At 38.4% G+C, this 22,316-nt stretch overlaps 1 protein-coding gene across 1 annotated transcript in view; it reads left to right on the top strand.

The window, feature by feature from the left end:
* The window catches only part of KCNN2 (potassium calcium-activated channel subfamily N member 2), a 177,802-nt gene extending 156,110 nt beyond the window's left edge, over nt 1-21,692 (top strand). The window contains exons 6-8 of the mRNA XM_082621883.1: nt 11,824-11,951; nt 18,194-18,263; nt 21,139-21,692. Of these exons, the coding sequence (XP_082478009.1) occupies nt 11,824-11,951; nt 18,194-18,263; nt 21,139-21,426 (486 nt within the window). The 3' untranslated portion in view covers nt 21,427-21,692. The remainder of the gene's footprint in view (nt 1-11,823; nt 11,952-18,193; nt 18,264-21,138) is intronic.
* Nucleotides 21,693-22,316: the final 624 nt, after the last annotated feature.

The following is a 22,316-nucleotide window of genomic DNA, read 5'->3' as shown; positions in this document are numbered from 1 at the left end:
CTTGTCTCTTGTGACAGTCTTTTATTTTAAAGTCTATTTTGTCTGATACGAGAATTGCTACTCCAGCTTTCTTTTGATTTCCATTTGCATGGAATATCTTTTTCCATCCCCTCACTTTCAGTTTGTATGTGTCCCTAGATCTGAAGTGAGTCTCTTGTAGACAGCATATAGATGGGTCTTGTTTTTGTATCCATTCAGCCAGTCTGTGTCTTTTGGTTGGAGCATCTAATCCATTTATATTTAAGGTTATATTACCAATATGTATATTCCTGTTGCCATTTTCTTAATTGTTTTGGGATTATTTTCATGGGTCTTTTTTCTTCCTTTCCCCTTTTGTTCTCTTCTGATTTGATGACTATCTTTAGTGTTGTTTGGATTTCTTTTTTGTGTGTATATCTGTTGTTGGTTTTTGGTTTGTGGGTACCATGAAGTCTTGATAAAGCAGTCTATAAGATTGTTTTAAGTTGCTGGTCTCTTTCAGTTTCAAATGCATTTCCAGTATCCTGCATTTGAACACTCCTCTTCTCACAATTGCTGGTTTTGATATCATATTTGTGTGTGGATTATTTCCTACCTTTACTGTACGTTTGCCTTTACTGATGAGCTTTCCCATTTGTAATTTTCTTGTTTCTAGTTGTGTCCTTTTCTTTCCCACCTAGAGTTCTTTTAGCATGTGTTGTAAAGCTGGTCTGGTGGTGCTGACTTCTCTTAGCTTTTGCTTGTTTGCAAAGCTTTTTGTTTCTCCATTGAATCTGAATGAGAGCCTTGCTGGGTAGAATATTCTTGATTGTAGCTTTTTCCTTTTCATCACTTTGAATATATCATGACACTCCCTGCAGAGTTTCTGTGAAGAAATCAGCTGATAACCTTATGGGGATTCCCTTCTTGCTTTTAATATTTTCTCTTTGTCTTTAATTTTTGTCAATTCGATTACTATGTGTCTTGGTGTGTTTCTCCTTGGGTTTATCCTATATGGGACTCTCTGCACTTCCTGGACTTCAGTGAGTGTTTCCTTTCCTATGTTAAGGAGGTTTTCAGCTATTATCTCTTCAAATATTTTCTCAGGGTCTTTCTCTCTTCTCCTCCTGGGACCCCTATAAGGTGAATGTTGGTGCATTTACTGTTGTTCTGAGACAGTCCTCATTTCTTTTCATTACTTTTTCTTTACTCTGCTTTGACACAGTGATTTCCACCATCTGTCTTCCAGCTCACTTAATCTGTTCTTCTGCCTGATTTATTCAGCTACTGATGCCTTCTAATGTATTTTTTCATTTTAGTAATTGTATTATTCATCTCTGGTTATTTGTTCTTTGTTTATCTAGATCTTTGTTAAACATTTCCTGTATGTATCTTTTAGGTTTGTGCCTCCACTCTTTTTCCATGATCTTGGATCATCTTTACTACCATTATTCTGAATTCTTTTTCAAGTAGCTTGCCTATCTCCACTTAGTTGTTCTTTTGGGGTTTTATCTTGTTCCTTTGTCTGGAGCGTAGTCCTCTGCCATCTCAGTTTGTCTAACTTTCTGTGTTTGCAGTCCCACAGGCTGCAGGATTATGGTTCCTCTTGCTTCTGGTGTCTGCCCACTGGTGTGTGGTGCTGGGTCTTGCCCTCTGGTGGGCAGGGCCATATCAAGGGGTGTGTTTTTAGGCAGCTGTGCACTCAGGAAGCTTTTAAGCAGCCTGTCTGCTGTTGGGTGGTGCTGTGTTATTGCCCTAAGGTGTCCCAGCACTGGAGCCTTCAGGCTGTTGGGTGGGGCAAGGTCTTGGCATCAAAAGTGGCAGCCTCCAAGACAGCTTCCACCTATGAGTGCTCCCCAGTACCTCCGCCACCAGTGTCCTTTTCCCTGCAGCGAGCCACAGCTGCCCCTCCACCTCCCCAGGAGACCCTCCAAGAGCAGCAGGTAGGTCTGGTCTAGGCTCTAATGAAGTCACTGCTTTTTCCCCTGGGTTTCAGTGTGCATGAGACCTTGTGTGCGTCCTCCAAGAGTGGCAGTTCTGCTTCCCCCAGTCCTGTGGATTTCCTGTGATTAAGTCCCACTGACCTTCAAAGCCAAATGCTCTGGGGGCTCCTCCTCCTGATTCCAGTCCTGCAGACTGGGGAGCCTGATGTGGGGCTCAGAACCTCTGTGATATAATTATGTGGGAGAACCTCTGCAATATAATTATTTTCCACTTTGTGGGTCACCCACCCAGTGGGTATGGGATTTGATTGTATGGCAAATGCATCCCTCTTACCATCTTGTTGTGGCTTCTTCTTTATCTTTGGAAGTAGAATATCTTTTTTGGTAGGTTCCAGTCCTTTTGTATTGATGGTTGTTCAGCAGTTAGTTGTGGTTTTGGTGTTTTTGTGAGAGGAGGTGAGCTCAGGTCCTTCTACCCTACCATCTTGTCCGGGGCTCCTGTTTTCTCTCAATGTTGGGCAATAATAGTTTTTACTTTGATCTCTGAAGCCTAAATGATATGGTTTAAAGTTAAGGCATTCTTGGAGTCAGTTCCATTTTTTAACATTGAGAATAAACTCTTCCTAACTTTAGGTCAGTCAGGAAGTAATTGGAAAACCTTGGTATTTACTCAAGTATAAAAATAAACCACATAAAGCTAAAATAGGCACACTTAACATTTAAGTTTGCAGCATGCAAGAGGAGACCAATATTGGATTGAGTAGGAAGGAATATACCATCAGTGTATTATAAAAATTTTATGGGAAGGAGATTCAACTGATATTTTACTGAGCTTCTGTGAGACAGTCAGTCACTGTTCTAAAGACTGGGGTTGCAAAGACAAAGAAAAAAACCCCACTACCTTTGGGACCCCAAGGTAGGGATAGAAAGATGTTGAAAATGGTATGGCATCCAGACAGGAGAAAACAGTCATCACAGGTTTTACACAGCCCTCTCTCTGTGCCAGCCGCTGCTCTAAGCATGTCACCTTAGAGCAGTGGCTGGCACACTTGTTTTATCCTTACAACTTCCTGAGTGAAGTGCTAGGATCATAGCCATTATACCAATGTGGAAGCCAAGACCCAGAGGCTAGGTATCCCATGTAAAAAGAAAAAGATTCATATCACGCTAAATTTTTAGCCTCTCTTCATAGTCACTTGAGACACCAAAATAACAAGGTCAGAAATAACAAAATTATTTTACAGCAGTCATCTTGCTATATAATCACTCCTCAACATGGAATCTGATCGGTCTGCCATTGAAATAACAAAATACATTGTCATAATTTACCCATAAAAGAATCAAGAGAGGTCTCAAGCAGCATTCTAATTGTAGTGTTTTTACTCACTCTACATCTTATCTATCAGACACTATTTTGAGACTTCATTGCAGTTAGTAGGTCCACACAATTCTAGATGATCAAAGACACTTAGTTGCCACCATGCTTTCAACCTGGATTTACCACTTGGGAATGTCTTCTACTTTACACAGGTTTCTGTCATTTTCTTCAGTTCCTGAATTCATTCTTTAAATTCGTGAACATTTCTAAATGTTACAGGGAAGCACACAGAGGGTGGAAGGAGAGAGGTAAAAGAGCTGATTGGAAGGTTGGGGTTCTTGTAACCTTCAAAGATATCATAGGAAATGAAAATACGTGCACATTACATTATTAGTCCACATCTAATCCAAAATTGTAGCACATGTTTCGTGTATCTTAAGGATCAGAAGTTGTGCAATATCAAAAAAAACTCTTCCATAAAGTCCCTTGTATAATCCAAATAATTTTATCATGAAGATTGTTTTCACAGGAATTAAGTTAATGCCACACTTCAGATACTACGTAGAAAAATACCTTAAAACACCGTATAATCCATATATATCCATGTATTCATAACTCTTTTCAATAGGAAAAAAAAGTGACAGAATCCACATAATGAAAGCATTTTAAAAAACAACTTAGCATATTTAGACAGATTTCCCCATGTTTGAGAAGGAAAAACAGTAATTCCTTTACATTTACCTTGGGATATTGATATTCCATATCTTTATTATTGAAACATTTTAGCAGTTGGAAAAGACAAGGGCTTTGATTTAAAAATCTACCGTTTAACATTGTTGTATACTGCTTTTGCTGAGGATGTATGTGAGAATCACAGAAGTCTCCCAGTTTCTTTCAGGAGACACTCCAGGTTGATTTTACAGTTTAGCTACTTTAGCTGAGGGTCCCTCAACCTCAGCACTATTGGCCTTTTGGGCTGGATATTTGTTGTATGGGACTTTCTTGTGCATTGTGGCATGTATAGCAGCATCCTTGGCCTCCACTCACTAGAAGCTAGATGCCAGCAGCACTTCCTCTAACTTGTGACAACAAAATTGCCTCTAGACTTTGCCACGTCTCCTAAAGGGACAAAACCTCTACAGTGAGAACCACTGCTTTTGCTTGTTATTCCCCAAAGATTTGGAGACAGGGACAAGTCCCCTTAACAGATACTCTTTGACCATCCCGAGTTGATTGTCATCTTTTTCCCGGTAATAATGTATTCATTTCACAAAAATATACTTGGACCTAATGTAGTCAGGGTTCTGAGTTAACTGCTATATTCCAGGGATCAGATAATTTTAAGCTTTTATAATGCTGTTCCTTCAGTAAATCAGATGAAATTTCTGTTTCTACCTGCTTGGCAGAAAAATGCACTTGTGCTCTTGGGTCCCCTTTAGGGAAACATGGATTCAGGATCTAGATCTATGGATCTAGATGACCTTCCTTTAGTTTTTGTGACTAGAACTCATTTCCGTAGTCATCAGGTTTTCTGATGTTACTGCTTTTCTGTCGTAAGTTCTTGTATACATTTGATAAACTCCCTGTAGATAATGTTGAATTAGTAGTCATATTGTTGGTAGAAAGCTTTTTCAGTAAAAAGTACTGTTCTAGTTTCAAAATTCACATTCTCCATCATGCTTATGATGCTTTATTAATTCTATTATCTCACTACTATTGCTTTAAAGTGCAGCTACTTTGAAGTATTTTTTGCGAACAGAGTCTCTAACAGGTCTGAGAAAGACACTCGAGCAGGCTTGCTGACAGGTCTATTTTTACAGGCAAAATGTCACTAAGTACAAAAGCAAATGTTAAAATGGCATTAAAATCAAACATAAATTTCTAGTTTATGATTCCCATTCCATTATTATACTCAATATAACATATGAAAATAATAGCCCTTTTATGGTTCTCTCTGTATTATTTTATACAAAGTTATCAATTAATGAGTGTCATTGATTCCATTTAGTTATTTATGGAATTTTTAAATAAAAAAATCTAAAATACTGAATGATCGATTAAAAATTATTATAATAACCAAGAATAAACAAGGACCTAAAAGCCATACATAGTTACTAAGATGACAGATTAAAAATGAAAATATCCCCTGAAACACTACATGAAAGTTTTTTGATGGTCAAAAGGGATAATGGTCACAGACATTCTGAAATCTTAATATGACTTCTTTAACATTCATATTGCTTTTCTTTAAATGATAGATTCTTCTTCCAGGAAGAAATGGAAGCCTTCCAGTGTGTATTTTAACTAAACTGAACAATTTCCATGAAAAATTATCCACCATGTACAAAGTTTGAGGAACAATTTTATACAGAAATCATTTCTCTGTGGGACTACATTAACCACATAAAATACTATGTTTGGAAGTAGAACACACAATTCACTGGGCACTAGCATTAATGGAGGATTGTCCTATGTAATTCCAAAAGTTTACATGACACTCTGCAATTCAAAAATGGCCAATAGGTCCATGTAACCTAAATAATCTAAGGATTTCAAAATCAAAGCATAATAGCACTAACTTATCAGTAGGCTTAGTAAGACAGAACCAGCTATTTAATAGATTCGTAGCATATGACCTTACAGATGCAATGTGTTTACCATGCTAAAGCTTTAGGAAATATATTATTATTACTATTCATTCAGGTTTGAACCAAAAAGAAATCTTGGAGTTTGGCCCTCTGGCTACTTTCATTTTGGAAAGAAACTTGAAAACAAGCAATTCTGAGAACCCAGGCATAATTTTTGAAGTCGCTAGATGTACCATGAAGGATAATTATACATATTAATGTCCACTGTGGGTGTTTCCAATCCTGTTAAGAATTCTCAATAAGATCCATAATAAGAACACTATTATGTAATTATATGTAATTATGTAATTTTGTTTCTTGCATATCTCTTAACAAGTGAACAGAAATTCTAGAGGATTTACTGTGTGTAGCTTTTATATCCTGCTTGGCTACATATCCCAGTGGGTTAAAATACAAATGCATGGATCCCTTGACCTTGCCTTGTTCTATTCACCCCACCGCAGATACCTGGTCTCAAGGAGAACTGGGCTGGCAAGAAAGGTTGGTGCCCTGAGCACATCCAGCCCCACTGCTGCAGGGGCAGTGAGAGCACATGATGTCCTACTAAGCTGCACAGGCTTAGTGGCCTTGACTTTGTCCTCCAGGCATCCTGGAGGCATCACCCACAGCATATAGAGCAACATTTTACTGTAATTATCAGAATGAGAGGCAAGAAACTCTCCTGCCTCAAAAAAGCCTCTGAAGGGAGAGGCAAGAGGAAGAAAAAGAAAGTAGTAAAAAGCAAAGGAAATCTATAAACAAAGTAGCCTGCTAAATAACTCTAATTGTATGTATCATATAGGGTTGAACGAAGCAAACATTCAGTTAACAGTCAATCAGCTTTAAGAGCTTTTGTGGTTTATAAAGTATTGTTTCACATAAAAAATATATTTTACCTTACTACTGATAGCTTTAATATTTACCTAGGAGCCAGCAGTATAACATTTCATGTCCTTTATACCTATGAAAGTGGGTTGAAGGCATCTAGTGACTATTACTACTTTTAATAGTATAAATGGCTTATAGGGCCTTTGTTTTCTCAAATTATTACTAAAATTTCTGATTATTTTATACCTTTCAAAATTTTTCTGATAAAAGACTTGCATTTGAGTTGACCACTATTTTTTTTAATTTTTATTTTATATTGGAGTATAGTTGATTGCAATGTTGTGTTAGTTTCAGATGTACAGCAAAGTGATTCAGTTATACATATACATGTATCTATTCTTTTTCAAATTATTTTCCCACTTAGGTCATTACAGACTATTGAGCAGAGTTCCCTGTGCTATAGTAGGTCCTTGTTGGTTATCTATCAATATTTTAAATATAGCAGTGTGTACATGTCTATTAGTGAGGTAGAACAAATGTTCTTATTTTCCTTTTTCCCTGTGTGTGTCTTTGGGGGTACAGAAAATGGAGAGAGGAAGAGAAGGTTCCTGTTAAGAAAGGACCCACCTTTCACTTTCCTTGTTCTGTGAAGTAGAGGAAATAAGTTATATTTCATAGTGGCACTGGGACATTAATTGGCAACATATAATACAGCTACTAATTATTGAGAGATATCTGTGAATCCCTCGTGCCAACTCTCAGGGTATCTAGCAAGTGATAGAGACTCAATACATTTGTTGAAAAATGGAAATGCTCTGACCCCTTTAGATCCTAGGTCTCGTCTTTAAACCTGTACACTCTTCGTATCAGGAGGGTCCTTTGGTTGATAAAATATGCATCTATGGTTATGATTAGAAGTTTTCATGATACAAATTACTATGGTGCCAAATTTAACACCATAGACATTTATTTAGTACCAGCTATGCCAAAAGCACTGAGCTAGGGAGAAACAATGACGTAACCTCTAAAACTTTGTAAATGCCCTGGAAAGTGGAGCAGGGGCTCCAGAGTTACATTGTTACATGACTATAGAGCAGGGTTCTTAACTGCAAATAAACTTTCATCTCAATGATCACAAATGCACAGACCTACTTCTCCTCTCCCCCGTTTGTCCTGTAAGTTTGGTTTAGCATTTTCATGTAACAATTCCCGTCCTTCAAACCTGTAAAACACTGAGGTGTTTCCACCCTGTCTTCTGTTCCCTTTCAACTCTATGAGGAACCGAGGAAAAAAATCTACTGTTATCAGTAGAGGATAAGTTTTTCTATGTTTGGATATATTGTTTTGTTTCTGCTGTATTGAAAAGTAGCAGTTAAATAAGATGCTTTGAGAGATTTATTCCTGTATTTGAAAGGGAGTTAGTTAGTTAGAAAGGGGATGTTTCGCCATAAATGGATATATTTCACAGTTCTTAAAAGCAGCTGTAGGGATTTCATTTTCAGATGAGGAGTCAATTATTTTTCAGCCTGTCATCTACATTGCATGTTTAGTGAATACAAATCCTACAATATAAGGTCCAGGGGTTATTGCCCACCACAGTACACTCTGAAACTGAGGTTCCCTACTCCCTTCCAGTCATTCCCCACCATCCCAAAGAAAAAGAATCATTTAAAATACATTAAGGACAAGCATTGGATCACCTTTGAAAATTTTATAGACTTTAGATGAGAATCCAAACCAAAATTAATTGCTGTGTTCTATTCCAAACACTGCTATGTTCAACTGCTGTGTTCTTGTCTCATCACTTCTTTCCCAGTTTTCTCGCTGCCTCACTGGTCTGTGTCTTGAGCTGATAAAACCAGGGAGGGAGGATATTACCAGGGCCCTTACCAGTCCTCCAGGCAGTACATCTGCTCAGAGAGCTGAGACTTCCAGTAGCCAGCCCTTCTCCTTGCTAGCAGGGAGGGTCTGTCCCAACCCCAGGCAGTGCTGGCTAGTCACTTCCCACTCCTCTCCCTTTAAAAGCAAGGTCCTCCTACAAATCTACAGTCATCAAAACAGTATGATACTGGCCCCAAAACAGAAATATACATCAATGGAACAGGATAGAAAGCCCAGAAATAAACGCACACACCTATGGTCAATTAAGCTATGACAGAGGAGACAGGAATATACAATGGAGAAAAGACAGTCTCTTCAATAAATGGCATTGGGGTAACTAGACAGCTACATGTAAAAGAATGAAATTAGAATACTCACTAACACCAAAAATAAGCTCAAAATGGATTAAAGACCTAAATGTAAGCACAGACACTGTAAAACTCTTAGAGGAAAACATAGGAAGAACATTCTTTGACATAAATTGCAGCAAAATCTTTTTTGATCTGTCTCCTGGAGTTATGGAAATAAATAAACAAATGGGACCTAATTAAACTCAAAACCTTTTTCACAGCAAAGGAAACCATAAACAAAACGAAAAGACAACCCATAAAATAGATGATGCAACTGACAAGGGATTAATCTCCAAAATTTACAAACAGCTCATGTGCCTCAATATCAAAAAAAAACAAACAGCCCAATCCAAAAATGGGCAGAAGACCTAGATAGACATTTCTCCAAAGAAGACATACAGATGGCCAGGAGGCACATGAAAAGATGCTCAACGTCACATCATCATCATTATTTACAGAAATGCAAATCAAAACTACAATGAGGTATCACCTCACACGGGTCAGAATGGCCATCATCAAAAAGTCTACAAACAATAAATGCTGGAGAGGGTGTGGAGAAACGGGAACCCTCCTACACTGTTGGTGGGAATATAAATTGGTAAAACAGTGGAGAGCAGTATGGAGTTTCCTTTAAAAAAACTAAGAATAGAGCTACCATATGACCGAGCAATCCCACTACTGTGTATATACCCAGAGAAAGCCATAATTCAAAAGGATACATGCACCCCAATGTTCATTGCAACACTGTTTACAATAGCCAAGACAAGAAAGCAACCTAACTGTCCATCAACAGAGGAATGGATAAAGAATATGTGGTACAGATAAACAATGGAATATTACTCAGCCATAAATAAAAAAATGAAATAATGCCATTTGCAGCAACATGGATGGACCTGGAGATTATCATACTAAGTGAAGTAGTCAGACAGAGAAAAACAAAGATCATATGATGTCGATTATATGCAGAATCTAAAAGAAAAATGATACAAATGAACTTATTTACAAAACAGAAACAGCAACTTAGAGAACGAATTTATGGTTTACCAGAGGGAAAGGGTGGGGGTGAAGGATAGATTGAGAGTTTGGGACTGATATGTACACACTACTGTCTATAAAATAGATAACTGCCAAGCACCTACTGCATAGCACAGGGAAGTCGGCTCAGTATTCTGTAATAACCCAAAAGGGAAAATAATTTGCAGAAGAATGGATACTTGAATGGTTATAACTGAATCACTTTGCTGTACACCCGTAACTAACACATCATTGTTAATCAACTATACCCCGATATAAAGTAAAAAGTTTTTAATTAAAAATAAAAGCAAGGTCCTCCAACCTCAGCAAATTACACTACATCCAGTTCCTTACCTTTGCAAAGGAGACCAGTGTCAGATGGAAGAGCCTTGTGAATGGTGACTCTTACCTTGTGAGGAAGAGAAATGATTCCATAAGAACAAAGCGCAAGAGTTCACTGGAACACCTGTTACCTTCACTGTGGACACGTCACGTACATGCACTGCTGGTGTTCAACACCCCGCGTTTCATTTTTCTGTTGGTTGGAGAATGTTCTCCATGCAGAGTCTAATGAATATCCCGAGGAAGTCGCAACTAAAAGCAGTCTTCAGAAACCAGCCATTTTCTTAAAGTGGGTTCTAGCCATACAATTTCACTCAAAAAGAAAACTCAGCGCCATGAAACAGGGTTCACCATCAGCCACCCAACCTGATGTTTTCTCTGCTAAAGTGAAAAAATACACATACATACTTGGGCCATAGTTTTGGTAAATTTTAATACTCTTCCTTATTGTAAATCTAAGTGCTGAAAAGGAGTTTAACAATAATTCTCTCTAACCTTCTCATGTTAGAGCAAACTAAAATCCTGCAAGCTTAGCTTGTCTCCTTGACCTGACTTGGTTGGTCCACAGTCAAGAACTTAGAACCCATTTCTGAAGCCCGGTTCACTGTTCTGTCTTACCCCACCACGCTGCCTGTCTTCAAAAAGTTGTCTTCCTCCACCCAGCCCCCCTCTAGCCTGCAGCTCTCCTTGTGAGACATCCTTTATCCATCACTCAAAAGAATTAAATGACTCAACTTCCCAGAATAAGTAGCTAACAACAAGCACAAGTGAAAGCTCTGGGTCATCAGTTCTTGCCTTGTGAGCAAGGAAGAGGGCTTACCAACTTGCAGGAATCTTTGAAGATTTGAAAGTATCAAGAAAACAAGTGATTGAAGTCTCACTAGGAAGTATTCACACCTTCCATCAGCTGCAGTAAGTCTTGGCAGTGTTACTATAATGCCTTTATCCTTCAGGTTTGTCCTGTCCATGTGAAACGCAGTATATTTAAATTACCAAGAAAATCATGACAACACAGATTCTCTGTCAGTTGATTAAAGTGTGCTAACAAGCATGCAATTTGCTAAGTCACCTGGGAGGCTGGATGACTGGGTCTTCTTGTACATTCAGCAGTGGAAACGTGCCCTTCCTGTAGTGCACAGCCAGAAATGCCGCACAAGCTTGCAAAGGACAGGGTTAACCTTGGCCTTCTGGCATTTTGCCTTTCTCCAGGGAAATGAAGAACATGGAGAGAGCAACTGCGGTACAAGGTGAAGAAAGCAGCACCTCTTGATTTAAAAAAAAAAAAAAAAGAAAAGGTAGTTGAAAGGTTCCTCATGGGGTAGAGTAGAAGTTAGCCCCAAAAGAGATCATTAGCCCCTCATATTTCATGGTAAGCATTCCCAGACAGATACAGGTACTTTTAAAAAGGCACAGAGTCAAGAAAAAAATTTTTGAGATACAGTTACTGAACAGTGCTAGAGCTTACCATGATCATTGGGATGAAGAGTATGACACCCAGCCAAGTTGCAAAGGATTCTGCTCTGGAATTTATCAACTGCTGTGTTTGTTTCTTTTCCTAACAGGTGAAAAATGCAGCTGCCAATGTACTCAGGGAAACATGGCTAATCTACAAAAATACAAAGCTAGTAAAAAAGATTGATCATGCAAAAGTCAGAAAACATCAACGGAAATTCTTGCAAGCTATTCATCAGTAAGTACCATTCTCCTCTTTCACTCTGCATTTGTATCTCTGGGTTTTAATTCTTGCACCTGCTTATTCTTCTTTCATGAGGGAGGGAAAAAGAGAACATTATCATGTTTGTTCCCAGAAGACGTTATTTGGCATTTTAATAATTCCATAATTTTTCTCAGGATTTCATTTGTCAGTTCATTTGATGATTAAAAATCATTTATTATTGGGAGAATAGTCACATAATATAAAGTGTCTATTCAGTTTCTTTTTTTAGATAGAAGCAATAATTTCAGTTAAAATTGTATTTCTTGATTTACTTATTCATATAGTTTGCTCTAAGATGTTTAGTTTGTATCTACTACAGAGTCTTTAAAGAAATTTAACATGTTATGATCCACCCAGACATTTTAACATACTGCCAAGCATCTTTGTATGAAGGTAGTACATACAATTGACTTAATACTTGAATTTTTAAATTAGTTTTTAATCAGGACGGGGGATTTTCTAGATGCTACGTGTTCATTATAGATTTTAGAGTTCCTATAGACCTTGCAGTCATTATTCTGACTTTATCGAGGCCACTGTTATTCAATTTGTTTAAGTCCTTCGTACCATTTTATTGTTATACCTACCATCATAGACTTGTAAAATACAAATCTCTATCTAGCAAGTTTCAATGATAATTTGAAAGCACCAGGTCTTTCTCCCCCAGGCTGGCAGCATCCTTACCGTAAGTACATTATGCGGGTGTCAGTTATGATGCCATGCAGCCTTGCTCTTAATGCCATTTCTATATGGGGCAGGGCAGACGCATCACATTTTGTGGGTCAGAAAAGTGGCTTTTCTCATGCAACCTACCAGGGTAATCATGGAAAGGTAGGTAAATACTAGGTATCCTGATTAGAAAGGAAGATGTGTTTTCTTAGAGCTAACTAGTACAGCAGACAGGAAGCTCTGAGGCTGAAGTGTTAATTTTACATATCTAGGGAATTCATATGTACATTACACTCACATTCCGTTGAAAATCACCAAGCATTCATCTTTTACCTCTTCACCTGCCATCCACTCTCCTTTTTAAATAGGTATCACTGAAAATGTGGAATATGTCTATAATTATAGACATACATGTACTTGTATAGAAGTTGCTACCTTTCTTAATGAAAAATAAAATCCAAGTACCCTGAGCTCTAAAGTAGGAGACTCTGCACATATGGTAGAGTAGCTGGTCCTCATTGCTACTCTTAGCAATTCACACATGTTCTTTCCCTTGCTGACACCAACACCAAAGTGACATTATTTCTCCTTTAGCTCTGGGACTTGACTGGACACACAACTATGCATTTTCCCCATATAAGGAAAAGAAGTTTAAGATAGTACTCTGTCAAAGTCTGGGAGAGAGTAGAAGTGAAAAACACAGAGAGGAACGTTGTATTCTATCTGGCTCACAAGCAGGAATTCGCTCCCTGGAGCTCACAGCTACCTTTATAACCAGGTGCCACCACCTAGGACCACTTGCCTCCACATCTTGACTCCTTGAAGCTTAGACCTAAGAGAGTGGGTCCCCTGAGAGATCCTGAGCCTTTACCTCTCCCTCAAGGGTCACCTGGTAAAATTTCCTGGTAGAGTGATCATTCCTACAGCCCCCAAACTGTACAACACAATAACCCCAACATTCATACAAGAGGTACACATGGTATACTGTGGAGAAATCATTCTTTGTACTTTGAATGTTTCGATACTAACCTATATTGTTCAGATCTATTAAAAAGAAAACTTACCTTTGCGGGTGTGAGAAAATGTGGTGTCCCAGGATGGAAAGGATGGGAGATGACGTGGAAGTAGGCAAGTGGGTCAGTCTTTGGGTTGAGCATCCACACCTCCCATTTCCTCCAGGACTGTATTTGTGTCCCTTCCTGTTAGTGTAACTTACCTGTTCAATATGTAATGAAATGTGACTCGCCTTTGATGCCATTGATAAATTTCCATATAATCAAAAAAACAAACGCTTTGACAATTTTTGTCATATAATTCTGTAGCCATGTGTAAATAGTGAGTATTTCTATATTTATATAAATTGTCATAGAACTCTTAAGTTTGGAATACATTCACACTCAAAACCCTGGGGAACAATTTATGGGTGGTCATTATAAAATTTTTTCAACTTTGCTTTAGGTTTGAACATTCTTACAATAAAATGTTAGGCAAAAAATCTTTGGTGAAACTCAGTGTAAAAACTGTCCCTAGGCCATTGGCGTATTGCTACAAGCTGTACTGACATGATCTGAAGGGTTTCGTGGTATAGGTTACATGGGTTGTTCAGCATGCTGCTTTTGGGTAGAGTAACAGAGGAAACCACATGTGATTCTTCTGCTTCTTTCAGACATTTCTCATTGTTTCTTCTGTAGCCTTGTGTAGTTCTAAAGTAGATGAGCTTTAAACAACGCAAAAATGTTCTGAATTGTTTTATAAATTAGTTTTGGGGCTGTTGGGTTTCCTTTGAGGTGGGAGGGTACTTATACTTTGTGAAAAGTAGATGGGCTGGGTGTGGATAGGGTATGCTAATTATGCATAATTATCTTTCACTGAACTTAGTGAGTGAAGCCATACATGAAAGCACACAGGGCTCGATTCCTAAGGGCAAGGCCTTTACTGCCCCAGCCTTGTCAGGCAGCACCGGGTGAAATCGGACCTTGCCACTTGAGGAAAAATGTACCAGTTGACTTGCTAGAGCTCTCCTGGCCTCTGCTCTCCTCTGATTTGTCCAGAGAGCTTTTGCAGTAGCTCTCTCCCCTTCTACCAGCCTCCTCTATCTCAACTCTCCTTCTCTTTTCCCAGCCTCTCTCCCGGATACATGACCTTGCTAGTCTCTGATGGATGCCTAACTCTGCAGGCCTGTGTCCTCTTTTCAGTAACATAGCTGTCTTTGGGGATCGTCACTTAGTGCCATGAAGCATTCTGTTTCTGTAACTTCTACCACTTTTTCTGGTATCAACTTGACAGTTTCTCATTCTTCGGTCTCAGCTAGAGACCCATCAATTAACATGAACTTGTCTCACAGCCAAGAAATCCAATAAACGTGATGTCTATAACAGAAGAGTGTTAGGTTACCCCCCTTTCAGAAGACCAGGCTTCTCAATAGCCCTGACTTCTCAGTAGCCCCAACTTGGAAAAGACATACCCCCCTCAAAAAATTATAATCCTATTGTTTAGAATATTATCTTTGTAACCATATCCTATTCATACTAGCTTGAACATCATGTTTCAAAGAGGCCAAGATGACTTTATACAACTTCTTCCTTCCGAACTCTAGTTCTGGAGGAAGCTATGTGCTTTCAGGTGGGGGAGTATAGTAGCGATGCAGAAGGATGATAACATAATGGCATAGCGTTTCTTTCTGATCAATATGCCAAAATCCTGCAGAATCTTAACAGGACCTTCCAGCTAATGAATCGAGCCCCCTGTGCATGAATGAACACCACTCTGTGTTATTTTGTTCCAGAATATTTTACAGTTTCTTTTCTTTTGTTTTGTCTTTTTATTTCAACAAAATGAAAATAGAGCTCGGAAGTAAGTTGTGTGAGCCGCTCCTTTCAACATTCGCAGAATTTTCTACCGGCTGCATGCACCCAAGTGGATCCTTTATTTGTGAATTTTAGTAGTCTGATTGCTGCTATGGAAATGTGTTCCAAAATCATGATATTTTCCTGTGATAAGTGAAGTTCACAAGGAAGAAATCAACATATGTTTCTTATTCTTCTTTCTTTGGGGCGGGGTGGGTGGGGGGAAGCAGTAAAATACACAACTGCATGTTACCTTTTATTCTGGCAGCTGCAGCTTATGTAGGCTTTTTGTACCAGTTCTCCTACCTTTAAGGCAGTCTAAGCAGCAACAAGGCAAGACGATTTAAGTTCAGGGCTACTCTATGTCAGCTTTCCAGATTAGCAGAATATAAGATGGGCAAAATTCTACTGTCAGAAACATAAGTGAGTAATCCAAGAGAAGTAAAGTAGGCTCTGGTGTTTGGAAGAGGAAGGACCCACCTCAGCCAAGGGACCAGCGTCGGCCCTTCAACCAGGCTAGTAGGGCTCAGGGCTGTGCTACCCTCACAAGTTGCTGGAGGCTTCCGCTCTGATGTCCCCGAACTTCATGTGCCAACTCTGCTATGACTTACCTAAATTTGAAAAGAAAGCTTGATATAAATCCCTATCATAAGTGGATTTAAAAATATATCACTGCCAGCAAGGAGAGGGAGGTAAAGGTAACATCAGTCGACAACTGAAACACTGGTATTGAATTCTAGCCACAAGCTGTTGCCTGCAGAAAGCTCTGAGCTGAGATTCTGCCCCCTCTTTTTTTAAAAACAGGGGAAGAGCAGGTGTTTGTTAGGAGATAAAAACAGGATAGGACTAGCCTGAGACATTTTTCTTATAATAATCAAGAATTGGAAGAGAATTAAAGGGAATAACTCTCTCTCCATCTGTTTTAGTATTGCTTAATGTCTTGTTTGAGTATCATTTAGTCATCTAGAACACCTCTATTGGTATAAATCCAGCACTTCAAAAACAAAGTCCTAATTGAACCCTCTTCTTTTCATACATGAAGAAACTGAATGTCAGGTTAGGGCCAAGGAGGACAGACTACATGTCTGACACTTAGTCTTTCTAGAACATTTCTCTGTAATGACCCACATATGTTTAAAGATGATTTGCTTGGGTTTTTTGTTGTGGTTTTTTTGTTTTTTTTGACTTGTTTTTAAAAGGCACACATCAAGAATTGTAACCCTTGTAAGTACTTAGAGAAACATTTCTCAACAACATATTAGATTTAAATATATGTTTGTAAATTTCTTTTAGACTAAAACATATTCCATCACTATAATAGCATAAAAAGGAGCCAGTTAAATTAGTTCCAAGTCTTCTAATAAAGAAACACATAGTCACAAGTTCTAACCTTAAACTGTTTCAGACTGTTAAAGATCATGTTGTAAGCAGGTGTCAGTTCAACTCTTACTGGCAGAAGGCACTGTCTCTTCACTGTGGAGCAGATTTGGTGACATATTGGATATCCACATTTCAGAGCAAGATCACTGAGCATCATGAACATGTGTTACAAAAATCTCCCTGGCAGTAAAATCTTGCCCTGTGATTTTTTTTTATCCCTTTAACCAATTACCTTTAATTTAAACTGGGAAATACTCAAGCGTACTCTCTCCAGCATTAACACTATACTTTGTAAAGGACTCGTCATCAAAGTAATAAGGTTAGCGTGGATTTTTCACAAAGTAGCTCAGAGAGACCTGCTTCTCTTTTGGAGCATGGCTTTGAATTGTTGGCTTAAAGGACAATCAACTACTTTTCTCTGGTTGGAAAATCTTAATTTCTTGCTACAAAACAAGCACTGAGTAAATGTTTGTTGAAATATTACTGTGAATAAGTTAAGGAATAGTAGGTACTCATTCAGAATGTGTCTTTAAGAAAACCAGCTTTTTGACTGTCAATCAGATATACACATTGACATTTAAAAGTTTCTAAAGGTAACTTTACCAGTGGAAGAGATCCCACCTGTCAGGCACTTTAATTGTCCTGTGCCTTTATCTACAGTAAAAATTAAAGGAAGTTCTCCCAAGGAAATGGCTTTGGCTTCCCTTCAAATTCAATGGCAGTTTAAGATAAAAGTCAAGTGAAATACAATGACAAATAAGAGAATTATGTGTTTTGAGTTATCTTGCTGCTGGTTGAATAAAAGTTTTATCTTTGCTAATGAGAATCTCACTTATCACTGTGTTTCATCAGGTTCAAATACCTAACCCAATCCATTTCAGACTAAACAGGGCTAACACCTGTATCTAGTCACATAGGCATAGGAAGGTGCTCACTGCTTCCAACATTGATAAAATTCCAGTTGCTTTGCAATTTTCTTCCTATGTCTATTTGTCACGATACTGGGTCTTTAAGGAATGTTTTGGTTTTTCTCATATGGTTAAATCCTTATGAGCCTTTCTCAGTTCAACTTTAACTACCTAGTAAATAGTTGTTCTAAGGACACCTCATCTCTTTCTCTGTCCCTTTCTTCTTGCGGTGTTGGGGAAGCATGCTTCTCATTGTACCAGATACATAACCAGTTTGGACTTTATGCCAAATATTCAAGGCATTATCCATGCAGTTATTTGCTCTTGTCAATTTTGTGCATGCTCTTTGGAAGGCTTACGATAGTCGTAGGGAAGAAAAGGAACCTTTCTGACTTCAGATTCTGTCTTTTAGATTAAGAAGTGTAAAAATGGAGCAGAGGAAACTGAATGATCAAGCAAATACCTTGGTGGACCTGGCAAAGGTAAGCTGGGGTCTCAGCCCTCATGACTGCATTGGAACTAACCACTGCATAGAAATCAATAATGCTTCAGGAGGAGGCCACCCCAAACTTATTTAACAAATTAAACCAACAAACCATGCTGACATGATGGCCCAACTTATAAGGATTCTTGTGAAACTCTTACTTAATATGCACTTTCCCTACATACATTGTTCAACCCCATTCCAAAAGCTTTCCTACTTGCAGTGATTTGGAAGTTCAGTAAGAAACGTAAGTGGACTATGAGATAGTACTTTTGGGATGCTTATATGTAGTTTAGTCTCATCTCTATGAGAGCAGAACCACATCCTGGGTTTTACTATGAGGTTCAGGGCTAAATAGGACCCATCAATAAAATTATTTTTTATATACTTTAAGCAACAGGCTTTCTATCCTGTTCCATTGATCTACATGTCTATTTTTGTGCCAGTGCCATACTGTCTTGATGACTGTAGATTTTTAGTATAGTCTGAAGTCAGGGAGCCTGATTTCTCCAGCACCTTTCTTCTTTCTCAAGGTTGTTTTGACTATTCAAGGTCTTCATACCACTTTTTAAAAGGACATTAATAGTCCCCAGTTCTTCTATCACAATTATATGCTTTATCTGGTTTATTTTGGGTTGTTCCTCTCGAGTGAACTCCACTTTCAAAATGTGAATATTTGTCAACAATGACAACATTACCTTTCAATGTTATAAATTCTATAGGAGGCATTAGAATAGATTTATGTATAAGTGTTGAGCCTGTTAACATGAATCCTTTGAAAGAGGCAACTCTCAGTTGGACCTGTGTCCTGCTGTTTGTTGGCTATAACTGCTATGTCCTTTATAAAGCCTCCAGTATATTCTCCAAAAATTACATCTATTTTTCCTAGTCCCATGAAATAACACAATTATATTCATTTTTTAATGTATTTCAATAATACATACTGTATAAATATGTTGAAGATGAATATTTGATATCTTATACATAGAAGATGATAAGTGAAGTATTTAATGACTTACCCCTGGGAGATCATATATCATTCATTTAAGCTGGGCAGCACACACATATGAGGCCTGAAGATGTGCTCAGTATTTACACACATTGTTCTCACTGGGACACATCATGAACAAAGATGGGGCAGGTTCTTCCACCACTCCTAGATCAAATGATAAAAGAAATTGAGTATTTTTATGAAAAAATAAGAGACCCCTTGAAAATAATATATTTCACTATATGTAATATAGCATATATAAATACATACTTTATATACTATTATATATAATAGATATACTCTTGAAGTAAAATTATATATCTATGAGGCAAGAGTCTGTGTCTTTCAATTATTTATTTTTTTCTGGCTGTGTTGGGTCTTCGTTGCTGCACGTAGGTTTTTTCCTCTAGTTGCGGCTAGTGGGGGCTACTCTTAGTTGTGGTACATGGGCTTCTCATTGTGGTGGCTTCTCTTGTTACAGAGCACGGGCTCTAGACATGTGGGCTCAGTAGTTGTGGCTCATGGGCTCTAGAGTGCAGGCTTAGTAGTTGTGGCACATAGGCCTGGCTGTTCTGCGGCATGTGGGAACTTCCCAGACCAGGGCTAGAACCTGTGTCCCCTGCATTGGCAGGCAGATTCTTTAACCACTGTACCACCAGAGAAGCCCTTCAATTATTTCTTTAGCGCCATGCTTATTATGTTTGCAGGACTATCCATGCCATAAGGGTTCAGTATTTTCTGAACGAATGGATGTTGCTCATATAGTCTAAGGTTAATGCACTCTGTCTTCCTGGCGAAACTCAAAGGTGGTGCCTGTGTTCCGAACAGTAACTCCCTTATTTAATCCGTTCGTCATCATTTATCACCATTAAGAGGTTGTTAAGCAGGATAAGAGCACATATTATAGAGGGAAATAAGATAGGAGGGCAGGCTTAGCCAAAGGGGTCTAGGCTTGGGAAAGGCTGCACTGGGCTAAGGTTAATGTCTCCAGCCTTCCCTTCTTGGCCACCCCCTTCCCTCTCTGGCTCTGAGCTGATCAGCGCTGAGGTCTTCTTTCCCCATCTCCTGGCTATTTCCGGAACTATAACTGGGAGTCAGAGTTATGAATACCCTTTGATCAGGACAACCAATTGCAAAATTCTCTAGGACACCAAAAGCATTTTCCTATTTCAAACCACTTAGTTCTGATTCAGCCATAGCCAACAAGGTGGACTGGTAACTTTAGTGTCTCCCCTAACTTTTATTCTCTCAGTAGTTATCTATAAAAATGCTATTTGACCCAATGGAGAGCCTGTAATTTGGAACATAGGAGAGCAAAAAGATATTCAGGAATTTTTAATTGCTTTAAGTTACGAAATTACTTGATCAAATCAGTTTGTCCTAAACTTCATTCATATTCCACGCTCAAAATTTCTGCTACATCCCAATACCATCTGTACTGTTATGTATTGTTCTTTAAATCGGCTTGTTTTTAAAAATCAGCCTTGCCCTAATTAGTATTACATGTTGCAAAATGAATTTGACATGCTAACTTTTCTAACAACCATTAAAATATATACATAAATATGAAATCAAAACATGTTTGTCTACCTGCACACCACCTAAAATCCTTCAACATACCACCAGCAATACCTGCACACCATTTTCTGCAACTGGATCAAATTAAGGCCTAAGATCTTTCTTTCCTAAATCCTGGCATTGAACGGACACACTGAATTTGTTTTGCCAGGTCAAGTGTTCAGTTAGCTGACCCCACTGTTGCATTGCATGTCACCGAAAGGAGACCAGCCCTCAAGCTCTGAGAATTGATAGTTTGCTTCCAGGGCAAGTGTAATTAAACCTTCGCTCTTCATCTGTTTATTCTCTCAATCCTGTTTTCTAGACCCAGAACATCATGTATGACATGATTTCCGACTTAAATGAAAGGAGTGAAGACTTTGAGAAGAGGATCGTTACTCTGGAAACCAAATTAGAGACTTTGATTGGTAGCATCCATGCCCTACCTGGGATCATAAGCCAGACCATGAGGCAGCAACAGAGAGATTTCCTCGAGGCTCAGATGGAGAACTACGACAAGCATGTCCCCTACGATGCTGAGCGGTCCCGGTCCTCGTCCAGGAGGCGGCGGTCCTCCTCTACAGCACCACCAACTTCATCAGAGAGTAGCTAGAAGAGAATCAGTTAACCACAAAATAAGACTTTTTGCCATCATATGGTCAATATTTTAGCTTTTATTGTAAAGCCCCTATGGTTCTAATCAGTGTTATCCGGGTTCTGATGTCAGAATCCTGGGAACCTGAACACTAAGTTTTAGGCCAAAATGAGTGAAAACTCTTTTTTTTTTTCTTTCAGATGCACAGGGAATGCACCTATTATTGCTATATAGATTGTTCCTCCTGTAATTTCACTAACTTTTTATTCATGCACTTCAGACTTTACTACTACATTATATGATATATAATAAAAAAAAAGTTAATTTCTGCACATACTTGTTTGGTCACTTGAGATTTCTAAAGGTTCACTTCTCACATTATTTTCAAGGTGAAATGACTGATTATCACCTGATGCATGTTGATCATTTTTATTTCCCAGTTTGCCAGTTGGAAGAAACTTTTCAATTACTCCATACCCTAGTCACTAAGACTTTTCTCTCATTATGAAATGTTATAGTCAAAACCATTTGACCCAGCCAGCTTACTGTTCTTTTTGAGTTCACCATGTCTCATTTCTAATGCAGTTTGTTTCCAAATTCTGTGGAAAGTGATGCTGTTACATCAAAGCCTATAGATAAACTAGGGGCACAGATGCTTTCAAGAATTATTTTATTCCCAGCTTACCAGCAAATTTACTTGAAGAAAGTATCAGGGTGTACCACTGTCTATGAACTAATGTTGCAGAATTTTAGATCTAAACTACTTATTTCATCTCTTCACATGTATTTATTTATCATGAGGGACCCGTGATGCACTCTAAGTGTTTGGATTACACACATGCTTATTCACATACACATGTGATTGCGTAGCTCCTAATAGCATAATCAACATAAATGAGTGTAACTCT

Source organism: Mesoplodon mirus, assembly GCF_964341445.2.
Source record: "Mesoplodon mirus genome assembly, chromosome: 5".
Taxonomy (NCBI): domain Eukaryota; kingdom Metazoa; phylum Chordata; class Mammalia; order Artiodactyla; family Ziphiidae; genus Mesoplodon; species Mesoplodon mirus.
This window is presented reverse-complemented; position numbering and strand designations above follow the sequence as displayed.